Source organism: Chlorocebus sabaeus, chromosome 6 (assembly GCF_047675955.1).
Source record: "Chlorocebus sabaeus isolate Y175 chromosome 6, mChlSab1.0.hap1, whole genome shotgun sequence".
In the NCBI taxonomy this organism is placed as follows: domain Eukaryota; kingdom Metazoa; phylum Chordata; class Mammalia; order Primates; family Cercopithecidae; genus Chlorocebus; species Chlorocebus sabaeus.
Genome location: NC_132909.1, coordinates 58838473 through 58851495, shown reverse-complemented (window position 1 = coordinate 58851495; position 13023 = coordinate 58838473). Strand labels below are relative to the sequence as shown.

At 52.5% G+C, this 13023-nt stretch overlaps 1 protein-coding gene across 4 annotated transcripts in view; it reads left to right on the top strand.

Annotated features, from left to right (window-relative positions):
- TJP3 (tight junction protein 3) overlaps positions 1–13023 on the top strand; it is a 46092-nt gene that overhangs the window by 27886 nt on the left and 5183 nt on the right. For all 4 annotated transcript variants that reach the window (XM_037994544.2, XM_037994543.2, XM_073017121.1 and 1 more), the window contains 9 exons: positions 1896–2055; positions 2464–2572; positions 3678–3736; positions 4323–4389; positions 4619–4775; positions 6924–7032; positions 7270–7507; positions 8389–8600; positions 10980–11075. In XM_037994544.2, coding sequence (XP_037850472.2) covers positions 1896–2055; positions 2464–2572; positions 3678–3736; positions 4323–4389; positions 4619–4775; positions 6924–7032; positions 7270–7507; positions 8389–8600; positions 10980–11075 — 1207 coding nt within the window. The remainder of the gene's footprint in view (positions 1–1895; positions 2056–2463; positions 2573–3677; positions 3737–4322; positions 4390–4618; positions 4776–6923; positions 7033–7269; positions 7508–8388; positions 8601–10979; positions 11076–13023) is intronic.

Here is a 13023-nt window from a genome sequence, read left to right as displayed (position 1 = left end):
ACAGTGATCTTGAGCTGTGATGATGCCACTGCACTCCAGCCTGGGCGACAGAGCGAGACCCTGTCTCAAAAATAAATAAATAAATAAATACATAAATAAAATGCCAGGTGTAGTGGCTTATGCCTGTAATCCCAGTACTGTAGGAGGCTGAGATAGGAGGACTGCTTGAGCCCAGAAGTTTGAGACCAACCTGGGCAACATAGCAAGATGGCCATCTCTATTAAAAGAAAAAAAAAAGGGGGCCACGCGCCATGGCTCACGTCTGTAATCTCAGCACTTTGGGAGGCCGAGACGGGCAATCACAAGGTCAGGAGATCGAGACCATCCTGGCTAACATGGTGAAACCCCGTCTCTACTAAAAATACAAAAAACTAGCCGGGCGTGGTGGCGGGCGCCTGTAGTCCCAGCTACTCAGGAGGCTGAGGCAGGAGAATGGCATGAACCTGGGAGGCGGAGCTTGCAGTGAGCTGAGATCTGCCCGCTGCGCTCCAGCCTGGGCGACAGGGCAAGACTCCATCTCAAAAAAAAAAAAAAAAGAGTAAAAAAAAAACCAAAATAAAACTAGAAGAAACCAAAAATCCCCAGGGTTACTGAAAATAAACCTCCCGGCCGGGCGCGGTGGCTCAAGCCTGTAATCCCAGCACTTTGGGAGGCCGAGACGGGCGGATCACGAGGTCAGGAGATCGAGACCATCCTGGCTAACACGGTGAAACCCCGTCTCTACTAAAAAATACAAAAAACTAGCCGGGCGTGGTGGCGGCGCCTGTAGTCCCAGCTACTCGAGAGGCTGAGGCAGGAGAATGGCGTAAACCCGGGAGGCGGAGCTTGCAGTGAGCTGAGATCCGGCCACTGCACTCCAGCCTGGGCGATAGAGCCAGACTCCGTCTCAAAAAAAAAAAAAAAAAAAAAAAAAGAAAATAAACCTCCCAAGGGAAAATGTTAAAAGTGGGTTTTTGGGGCTACTGGAGATGACATTAAGTTCTTTCTTTCTTTTTTTTGAGATGGAGTTTTGCTCTTGTTGCCCTGGCTGGAGTGCAATGGCGCGATCACGGCCGGCCTCCCGAAGTGCTGGGATTACAGGCATGAGCCACCGCACCCAGCTGACATTAAGTTCTTTCTAGGAATTGTGTGTTTCTAATCTACCTCCAGATGACTTTTTCTTTCTTTCTTTCTTTTTTCTTTCTTTTTTGATATGGAGTGTTTCTCTGTCACCCAGGCTGGAGTGCAGTGGTGGGATCTTGGCTCACTGCAACCTCTGCCTCCCGGGTTAAAGTGATTCTCCTGTCTCAGTCTCCTGAGTAGCTGGGACCACAGGCGCCCACCACCACGCCCGGCTAATTTTTGTATTTTTAGTAGAGAGGGGGTTTCACCATGTTGGCCAGGCTGGTCTCGAACTCCTGACCTCAAGTGATCCATCTGCCTCTGCCTCCCAAAGTGCTGGGATTACAGGCGTGAGCCACCGCGCCCAGCCCTAAATGTCTGTTTCTAGTTATGTCCCAGAAGATTGTGTATTTCTAGTATCTTTGAAGTATCTGATACTCCTTCTCCTCCAATTAGAGTTGTTTATAATGTCACCCTCACATCTGTTCCTAGTATCCCCTGAGAAATTTCCACTTTTGGTAAGAAAGGAGAGTCAACCTGTTTCTCATTTTCTGCAGTGTCTCCCACCCCTGGATGTTCTAAGGAACATTTTCTGTTTCTAGAATTCGGTGATCAGTTCTTGGTGTGGTCTCCACTCACAGCAGGAATCTAATTCTAACGTTTTCCTTAGGGTGTGTCTGTTTTTAGCAACCCCTGGGGGAATTGTCTGTTTCTAGTTCCCCCACCAAGCTGTTTCTATTGTCTCCCGTCTCTCATTAACTCAATTCCTCTCTTTCATTCCTGGTCCCTTTCAGATCAATGGGGTGTCCAGCCAGAACCTGTCACTGAGTGACACCCGGCGACTGATTGAGAAGTCGGAAGGGAAGCTAAGCCTGCTGGTGCTGAGAGATCGTGGGCAGTTCCTGGTGAACATTCCGCCTGCCGTCAGTGACAGTGACAGCTCGCCGTTGGAGGGTGAGGACGCAGAGGATAGGCCCTGGGAGCGGGGTGAATGGACCGCAGGGAAGGTGGGAAGCCCCAGGCAGGGCCAAGGACGAACCAGTGAGCCTGGTCCCTAGAGGCTCAGAGAGTGACAGGAACTTGCTGAAGGCCACACAGAAAGTCAGGAGTACAGGGGGGCGATCTTGGCCCACTGCAACCTCCGCCTCCTGGGTTCAAGTGATTCTCATGCCTCCCCCTCCTGAGTAGCTGGGATTATAGGCGTGAGCCACCGTGCCCACCTCCAGAGCTGAATATTCCAACTGAGCTTCTGACTTTGGTCTAGGCCCCTTTGTTTAGAGGGGTCTTGATATGCCCCTCTGTAAAATGGGTCCAGTCCGGAAGGCGTGACCATGGTTGATGAGATGTCCTCTCCCTCTGCAGACATCTCGGACCTCACCTCGGAGCTATCGCAGGCACCACCATCCCACATCCCGCCACCACCCCGGCATGCTCAGCGGAGCCCCGAGGCCAGCCAGACCGACTCTCCCGTGTAAGTATCACCCGTCAGAATAGTCGGTGGGAGGAAGAGGCGAATGCGGGCGTAGCTTTCCAACTGGGGGTAACCTTGAGGATGCAGTCCTGTATTTCTAGCACATGCCTCCAAATACCTCCAGCCTCTACCCATTACCCAGCTCCAAAGCCGTGTCCACATTTGTAGGTGTTGGTTACAGCAGCACCCCACTTCTTAGTATCAAACTCTGCCTTAGGCTGGGAGCGGTGGCTCACGCCTGTAATCTCAGCACTTTGGGAAACCGAGGAAGGTGGATCATCTGAGGACAGGAGTTCGAGACCAGCCTGGCCCAACATGGTGAAACCCTGTCTCTACTAAAATACCAAAATTAGCCCGGCGTGGTGCCAGGTGCCTGTAATCCCAGCTGCTTGGGAGGCTGAGGCAGGAGAATCGCTTGAACCCAGGAAATGGAGTTTGCAGTGAGCCGAGATCGTGTCATTACACTCCAGCCTGGGCGACCACAGCAAAACTCCGTCTCAAAAAAAAATTTTTTTTTCCTCTATTTATTTATTTGTTTTGAGACCGAGTCATGTGAGACTGGCTAATTTTCATATTTTTGGTAGACATGGGGGCTGTGTTGCCCAGCTGTGTTGCCCAGGCTGGTCTTGAACTCCTAGGCTGAAGCATTTGGCCTGTCTCAGCCTCCCAAAGTGCTGGGATTACACGTGTGAGCCACCATGCCCAGCCCAGATAAATTAAAATTCTTTTTATTTTGTTTATTTATTTGTTTTTTTGGAGATAAGGTCTTGTTCTGTCGCCCAGGCTGGAGTGCAATGGCGTGATCTTGGCTCACTGCAACCTCTGCCTCCCGGGTTCAAGCGATTCTCCTGCCTTAACCTCCTGCGTAGCTGGGATTACAGACTCCCACCATCATGCCTGGCTAATTTTTGTATTTTTGTAGAGACGGGGTTTAACCTCATTAGCCAGGCTGGTCTTGAACTCCTGACCTCAGGTGATCCACCCGCCTCGACCTCCCAAAATGCTAGGATTACAGGTGTGAACCACCGCAACCGGCCTAAAATTCTTTTTAAAATGGCCCCTTGACATCCACTCCTGCCTCAACTCCCCATCTGTTCCCCACCAGGGAGAGCCCCCGGCTTCGGCGGGAAAGTTCAGTCGATTCCAGAACCATCTCGGAACCAGGTGAGGAAAGGGCAGGTGGGTGGTGACTCTGAGCACCCCTGTCCCTGATATTTCTTTTTTTTTTTTTTTTTTTTTTTTTTTTTTTTTTTTTTTTTTTTTTGAGACAGAGTCTCCCTCTGTCGCCCAGGCTAGGGTGTAGTGGCGCGATCTCAGCTCACTGCAACCTCAGCCCCTCCAGGGTTAAGCAATTCTCTGCCTCAGCCTCCCGAGTAGCTGGGATTACAGGTGCCCGCCACCACGCCCAGCTAATTTTTTTGTAATTTTAGTAGAGACGGGGTTTCACCATCTTGGCCAGGCTGGTCTTGAACTCCTGACCTCGTGATCCACCCGCCTTGGACTCCCAAAGTGCTGGGATTACAGGCATGAGCCACCGCGCCTGGCCAATCCCTGATATTTCTGATCCCTGACAGCAAGGCTGTGCCAGGCAGAGCTGGGGGAGGTTGGCCTGAGCCTAAGTGGTGAGACATGGTTTCCTGAGAAGGACTCGAGGTGGGTGATGGTCCTTCCAGGATGAGGACATAAAGCAAAGGTTTGGAGACTGGACCGAGCCAGTGCGCTTGGGAAAGAGACTGGCTTTCCCTTTCAGAGTTGCCCAGGGAAAGCAGCTATGACATCTACAGGGTGCCCAGCAGCCAGAGCATGGAGGATCGCGGGTATGTGCGCCAGAAGAAAACCCACCTGCTCGAAACTCCTGCATCCCAGGCTGCCTCCCTCATCAGCGCAGTCCTGCCTGCTTGTATCCCTTGTGTTGAGTGGGACAATTAAGTGGGGATTTGAGGGAAACTGAGGCCTGGAGGGGGTGGGGGCTTTCCCAAGGACAATGCTGAGCCCTCCCCCTGTCTGCTCACTCTGGTCTGACCCCACCTCTGCCTCCCCTTGCAGGTACAGCCCCGACACGCGAGTAGTCCGCTTCCTCAAGGGCAAGAGCATCGGGCTGCGGCTGGCCGGGGGCAATGACGTGGGCATCTTCGTGTCCGGGGTGCAGGCGGGCAGCCCAGCCGACGGACAGGGCATCCAGGAGGGAGATCAGATCCTGCAGGTACTCCCGGGGCAGCCGGTCAGCCCCACCGGTCATGGGCGTGTCGTGTGCTAGGTCCTGCCCTTGTTTGCTACAACCTGTGGGTCCTTCCCTTGCGTCCACCCTGGGGACTGTTGAGATCCCAGATGGGTATTTCAACATTTCAATGTCCCCTTGGCTGTGTCACGATCTGGCTGATGTCACAACCTTATCTTCCAGGTCATGACGTCATCGTCCAGTCACAACCTCCTTGTCTGTGCCTTGACCGTATCCGGGTTCATCTTTTTTGTTTGTTTGTTTTTGAGACGGAGTTTCGCTCTTGTTGCCCAGGCTGGAGTGCAGTGGTGCGATCTCGGCTCACCACAACCTCCGCCTGCCAGGTTCAAGCGATTCTTCTGCCTCACCTCCTGAGTAGCTGGGATTACAGGTGCCCACCACCACGCCCGGCTGATTTTTATATTTTTAGTAGAGACGAGTTTTCGCCATGTTGACCAGGCCGGTCTCAAACTCCTGACCTCAGGTGATCCACCTGCCTCAGCTTCCCAAGTAGTTGAGATTATAGGCATGAGCCACTGCACCTGGCTAATTTTTTTTTTTTTTTTTTGAGATGGAGTCTTGCTCTGACACCCAGGTTGGAGTGCAGTGGTGTGATCTCGGCTCACTGCAGCCTCCACCTCCCGGGTTCAAGGGATCATCCTGCCTCAGCCTCCCAAGTAGCTGGGATTACAGGCGCCCGCCACCATGCCCAGCTAATTTTTGTATTTTTAGTAGAGACGGGGTTTCACCATGTTGGCCGGGCTGGTCTTGAACTCCCGGTCAAGTGATCCACCCGCCTCAGCCTCCCAAAGTGCTGGGATTACAGGCGTGGGCCACCGTGCCCATCCTGGGTTACAATCTTGTTGTTCATGTCATATGACCTTGTCCATGTGACAACCTTGTTATCAATGTCACAGTCTCCTTGTTATCAACGTCAGGACTTTGTCTGGGCCATAACCTCATTGCCTATGTCATGACCTTGTCTGGGTCACAATCCTCTTGTTCCTGACGTGGCTGTGTTGACCGCGTCATGACCGTCTCATATGTCCTAATCGTGTGGTCAGGTCACGGATCATTCTCGTATGATCTCCATGTCCATGTACAGTCATTTTCTGTGCCACCATCCCCTGTGTCTGTGTTGTGACCTTGCCTGGGTCCTGCCTTCATGACAGTGTCATAACTACCTCCAGGATCCACAGCCCTTCCTCATCCCCCCGTCTCTGTCCTTGCCTCATCTCATCCCCAGGCTGTCTCCCCTGTCCCTTGCACAAGTTCACTCACCAAGTCGCACCCCCAGTTTGCTCTCATGACCTTGTTTGTGTCTTGACCTTGCAGTGTGAGTTGTGATTCGTGAGGGAGTCACAGCTCCCCACTTTCCATGTCCTCAGCCCACTGGCTGGGTGACAACTTGATGCCAAGTTGCCTGAGGGTCATGGTATCTTTTAGTGTATTTCTACTCAGTTTGCTTATGGGATTCTAACCTTGACATCCATGTCATGACCCTGAGAGTAGGTGTCTGTGCCCACAGGCTGTGCACATGTGTTGCTGTCCTTGTTATGTGGCTGTGTCTGTACATTGCGTCCATGTCGTGACCCCGAGAGCAGGTGGTTGTGTCTGTATATTGCGTCCATGTCGTGACCCTGAGAGCAGGTGGCTGTGTCCATTGGCTGTGTCTGTATATTGTTGTCCTTGTCATGACCCTGATGGTAGGCATCTGTGACCCACTGTGTGTCCATATATTGTTGTCCCTGTCACAACCCTGTGACTACTGTGATTATGTCTGAATTCTTTTGAGCATTTCACAGTTTCTACCGAGCTCCATGTCATGACTTCTGTTCCCATGTTTTGATACAACCCACCATGACTTGGTTATCTGAGGGCTAGCGCAGTGCCTGTGCCCCTGTTTCTGTGTCAAAACCCTTGTATCCTTATGATGCCACCAGCTGTCTATGTCACACACCACACAGCCATGAGGTGATACCCCAGTCAGAAAGCCCTCCGGAAACTGCCGGGGCCCTTGGAAGCAGCTCCAGAAGCCGTTGGGGCTGAGTTTTGCCCAGAGGAAGGTCCAGGATCTCGTGCACGGCCAGGAGGTACCGGAGCTTGGTCTATAGCTGACCCGCTTTCTGGCAGGTGAACGACGTGCCGTTCCAGAACCTGACACGGGAGGAGGCGGTGCAGTTCCTGCTGGGGCTGCCACCGGGCGAGGAGATGGAGCTGGTGACGCAGCGGAAGCAGGACAGTGAGTGCGCGTGGGTGTGGGCGTGCCTGTGCGTGTCGGGGGGAGGACCTGGCTGTGTGGCCTGGTGGCGAGCGCAGGGCTGTGGTTGAATCTGCGTCTCTGCACCCTCCATCCCTCTCCCCAGCCCCTGCAGGGAGAGTGTCCAAGTCTCCCAGGGTGGGTTCCCTCCAGCCAGGCCCACTCTCCGCGGGGGAGGGCTCAGATCAGGCAGCTCATGCGGCCTTCTGTTCTCCCCAGTTTTCTGGAAAATGGTGCAGTCCCGCGTGGGCGACTCCTTCTACATCCGCACGCACTTTGAGCTGGAGCCCAGCCCACCGTCCGGCCTGGGCTTCACCCGTGGGGACGTCTTCCACGTGCTGGATACGCTGTACCCGGGCCCTGAGCAGAGCCACACGCGGGGAGGCCACTGGCTGGCGGTGCGCATGGGTCGTGACCTGCGGGAGCAAGAGCGGGGCATCATTCCCAACCAGAGCAGGTGGGGACTGCGCACCCCTGCAGCGGGGCCCTTCTGCTTCAGCCTCAGTCTCCCCGTTAGAAATGGGCTCGATATCGGCCAGGCGCAGTGGCTCACGCCTATAATTCTAGCACTTTGGGAGGCTGAGGCGGGCAGATCACGAGGTCAGGAGATCGAGACCATCCTGGCTAACACGGTGAAACCCCGTCTCTACTAAAAATACATGAAAAAAAAAAAAAAAGCCAGGTGTGGTGACAGGCGCCTGTAGTCCCAGCTACTCGGGAGTCTGAGGCAGGAGAATGGCATGAACCCGGGAGGCGGAGCTTGCAGTGAGCCAAGATCGCGCCACTGCACTCCAGCCTGGGTGACAGAGCGAGACTCTGTCTCAAAAAAAAAAAAATACACACTTTTGATCCAAAGATACAAACAGATTGAAAGTAAAGGATGGGGCTGGGTGCGGTGGCTCACGCCTATAATCCCAGCAGTTTGGGAGGCCAAGGGGGGCAGATCACTGCAGGTCAGGAGTTTGAAACCAGTCTAGCCAACATAGTGAAACTCTGTCTCTACTAAAAATACAAAAACTAGCTAGATGTGGTGGCTTATGCCTGTAATCGCAGCTACTCGGGAGGCTGAAGCAGGAGAATCGCTTGAACCCAGGAGGCAGAGGTTGTAGTGAGCTGAGATTGTGCCACTGCACTCCAGCCTGCTCCAGCATGGACAACAGAGCAAGACTTTGTCTCAGAAAAACCCAAAATCATCATCATCATCATCATCTCATTTGCAGAGTCCCATTTGCCATACAAAGGGGCCCGTCCACAGGCTCCGAGGGCTAGGACGAGGACACCTTTGGGGCCGTGATGCTGCTGACCTCAATGCTCAGTACTGTCCCCTCTCCTCCCCAGGGCGGAGCAGCTGGCCAGCCTGGAAGCTGCCCAGAGGGCCGTGGGAATCGGGCCTGGCTCCTCCGCGGGCTCCAATGCTCGGGCCGAGTTCTGGCGGCTGCGGGGTCTTCGTCGAGGAGCCAAGAAGACCACTCAGCGGAGCCGCGAGGACCTCTCAGCTCTGACCCGACAGGGCCACTACCCGCCCTATGAACGAGTGGTGCTTCGAGAAGGTGGGGCCCGGGGCGGGAGGGGCCCTGGGGAGGCCTCACACAGAGGTCCTGGTGCACCTGTTCCCTAACATCCAGCCTCTAAAAGGCACAGTCTTGGCTGGGCGTGGTGGCTCACACCTATAATCCTAACACTTTGGGAGGCTGAGGTAGGAGGATCGCTGAGGCCAGGAATCCCAGACTAGCCTGGGCAGTAAAGCAAGACTACATCTCTACATCAAATTTATTTATTTATTTACTTTTTTATTTTTTATTTTTAGACAGAGTCTCGTTCTGTCTTAGACTGGAGTGCAATAGTGTGATCTTAGCTCACTGCAACCCCTGCCTCCCTGATTCAAGCTATTCTCCTGCCTCAGCCTCCCGAGTAACTGGAATTACAGGTGCCCATCACCATGCCCAGCTAATTTTTTGTATTTTTAGTAGAGACGGGGTTTCACCATGTTGGTCAGGCTGGTCTTGAACTCCTGATCTCATGATCCACCCGCCTCAGCCTCCCAAAGTGCTGAGATTACAAGCGTAAGCCAACGTGCCCGGCCTCTACATCAAATTTAAAAAGATAGTTGGGCATGGTGGTGCATACCTATAGTCCCAGCTACTTGGGAGGCTGAGGCAGGAAGATCGCTTGAGCCCAAGAGGTCGAGGTTGCAGTGAGCTATGATCGCACCACTGCACTCCAGCCTGGGCCGCAGATTGACACTGTCTTTAAAAAAAAAAAAAAAAAAAAGACATGTTTCTAACCACACTCTCCTTCTATCAAAAATACTTTTGCGGCTGGGTGCGGTGGCTGACACCTGTAATCTCAGTAGTTCGGGAGGCTGAGGCGGGTGGATCACCTGAGGTCAGAAGCTTGAGACCAGCCTGGCCCACATGGTGAAACCCTATCCCTACTAAAAATACAAAAAATTAGCCAGGTGTGGTGGCAGGAGCCTGTAGTCCCCTCCCGATAGTTTGGGAGGCTGAGGCAGGAGAATTGCTTGAACCTGGGAGGTGGAGGTTGTGGTGAGCCGAGATCACGCCACTGCACTCCAGCCTGAGCGACAGGAGCAAAACTCCATCTCAAAAAAAACAAAAATACAAAAAAACCCCCAAACTTTTGGGTTATTTTAGGGGATAGAAAGAGAGAGGAAGGGGATTCTTTCCCTAAAAATCTGTTTGTGTCAGCCGGACATGGTGGCTCACACCTGTAATCCTAGCACTTTGGGAGGCTGAGGCGGGTGGATCACGAGGTCGGGAGTTGAGACCATCCTGGCTAACATGGTGAAATCCCATCTCTACTAAAAATACAAAAAATTAGCAGAGCGTGGTGGTGGGCGCCTGTAGTCCCAGCTACTAGGGAGGCTGAGGCAGAAGAATGGCATGAACCTGGGAGGCGGAGTTTGCAATGAGCCGAGATTGTGCCACTGCACTCCAGCCTGGGTGACGGAGCGAGACTCCATCTCAAAAAAATAAGTAAATAGGCTGGACGCAGTGGCTCACTGTAATCCCAGCACTTTGGGAGGCCAAGGCGGGCGGATCATGAGGTCAGGAGTTCGAGATCAGCCTGACCAACGTTGTGAAACCCTGTCTCTACTAAAAATACAAAAATTAGCTAGGCAAGGTGGCATGTACCTGTAATCCTAGCTACTCAGGAGGCTGAGGCAGGAGAATCGTGTGAACCTGGGAGGCAGAGGTTGCAGTGAGCCAAGATCGCGCCACTGCACTCCAGCCTGGGTGACAGACCTAGACTCTGTCTCAAAAAAAAAAAAAAAGTAAATAAAATGAAAGAAAGGGAAAAGGAGAAGGATTAAATTGCAAAGATCCTGGGCTGCCACTTTTCTCCCCTCAGGATGCTCTGAGACTGTTTCTTCAGTGGTAAAACGGTGTATCTGGTAGGCCAGGTGTCAACATACTTTTCCTGCAAAGGATCACACAGTTAACTATTTTAGGCTTTGTGGGCTAGTCTCTGGCAGAACTACTCAGCTCTGCTCAAAGGTAGCCATAGACAGGACATAAAGAAATGGCTGTCACTGTGTTTTGATAAACCTTTATTTACAAACACATGCTGTGGGCCAGATGTGGCCCTCAGGTTGTAGTCTCCTGACCTATGAGTTAGCTAGGTTCAACTGCTAAAAGAGACCCTACAGCCAGGGAGAAAGGAAATGAAGGCTGGAGAGGGGCTTCATTTGCACACATCAATTCTGCTTGTGTTCCATTGGCCAGTATTTGGTCACATGGCCATCCTAGCTGCAAGGGATACTGGGAGATGTAGTCTTTGGCTGGGCAGCTATGGTCCTAGCTAAATAGGCTGTTTACTATAAGGAAGTGGAGGGATTTGTACAACACACTAGCTGTCTTTAACCGCAAATGCGACCCTGATTCTTTCACTGTGTCTCTGCCCCTCAGCCAGTTTCAAGCGGCCGGTGGTGATCCTGGGACCTGTGGCTGACATTGCTATGCAGAAGTTGACTGCTGAGATGCCTGACCAGTTTGAAATCGCAGGTGAGACTCCAGATCCCCTGGAAACCTCGCTGATGAATCATTTCACGACTGGTTTTTTGTGGGGGATGGGTGGAGAGTCAGAATAATGACGGCAAATAAGAAGCAGATGGGCCACCAGTGCCCCCTCCAATACCCAAGCCAGATAGCCTCAATCCATCTTGGCACCGTTTGTCTGGATAGAACCTCCACATCCTTCTTTTTTTTTTGAGACGGAGTCTGGCTCTGTGGCCCAGGCTGGAGAGCAGTGGCATGATCTCGGCTCACTGCAAGCTCCGCCACCCGGGTTCACGCCATTCTCCTGCCTCAGCCTCCTGAGTAGCTGGGACTACGGGCGCCCGCCACCATGCCTGGCTAATTTTGTGTATTTTTTAGTAGAGACAAGGTTTCACCATGTTAGCCAGGATGGTCTCGATCTCCTGACCTTGTGATCCGCTCACCTCGGCCTCCCAAAGTGCTGGGATTACAGGCGTGAGCCACTGCACCCGGCCTACGTCCTTCTTAACACAGTTCACCAGGTAGCCATTGCCAATTGAGGCAAAGTGCCACCTATTATTTGTTTAAGAGAAGTTTATTGATCTTCTGAGACAGCAGTGAACAGGGCAGGCAAGGTCCCTGGAGAAGACTCCAAATTAACAAGTATAGAAACAACCGGCACGGTGGCTTACGCCTGTAATCCCAGCAGTTTGGGAGGCCGAGGCGGGTGGATCACGAGGTCAAGACATTGAGACCATCCTGGCTAACATGGTGAAAACCCATCTCTCCTAAAAATACAAAAATTGGCTAGGTGTGGCGGCAGGCGCCCATAGTCCCAGATACTTGGGAGGCTGGGGCAGGAGAATTGCTTGAACCCATGAGGCAGAGCTTGCAGTGAGCCAAGATCATGCCACTGCACTCCAGCCTGGCAACGGAGTGAGACTTCATCTCAAAAAAAAAAAAAAAAAGAAAAGAAAAGAAAAAGAAACAAGATAGACTAGGAGGCTGGGCGCAGTGGTCAGGAATTCAAGACCTGCCTGGCCAACACGGTGAAATCCCGTCTCTATTAAAAACACAAAAAATTAGCTGGATGTGGTGGCACATGCCTGTAATCCCAGCTACTCAGGAAGCTGAGGCAGGAGAACCCGGGAGGCGGAGGGTGCAGTGAGCAGAGATCACACCACTGCACTCCAGCCTGGGTGACAGAGGGAGACTCTGTCTCAAAACAAAACACAAAAAATAGTTAAGATTGCAAATTTTGGCTGGGTGTGGTGGCTCACATTCAACTCAGCACTTTGGGAGGCCAAGGTATGAGAATGACTTGAGCCTAGGAGTTTGAGACCAGCCTGGGCAACATAGCGAAATCACGTTTCTATAAAAGAAAAAAGATTTTTTTTTTTTTTGAGGCGGAGTCTCACGCTGTCGCCCAGGCTGGAGTGCAGTGGTCGGATCTCGGCTCCCGGGTTTACGCCATTCTCCTGCCTCAGCCTCCTGAGTAGCTGGGACTACAGGCGCCCACCACCTCGCCTGGCTAGTTTTTTGTATTTTTTAGTAGAGACGGGGGTTCACCGTGTTAGCCAGGATGGTCTCGATCTCCTGACCTCGTGATCCGCCCGTCTCGGCCTCCCAAAGTGCTGGGATTACAGGCTTGAGCCACCGCGCCCGGCCGAAAAAAGATTTTTTTAATTAAAAAAAGATGAAAATTTTCCTTTTTTTTTTTTTTTTTTTGAGTTGGAGTCTTGCTCTGTTGCCCAGGCTGGAGTGCAGTGGCAGTATCTTGGCTTACTGCAACCTCCGCTCCTAGGTTCAAGTGATCCCCCTGCCTCAGCCCCCCTAGTAGCTGGGATTACAGGCACGTGCCACCATGCCTGGATAATTTTTGTATTTTTAGTAGAGACGGGGTTTTGCTGTTTGGCCAGGCTGGTCTCGAACTTTTGACCTCAGATGATCCACCCGCCTTGGCCTCCCAAAGTGG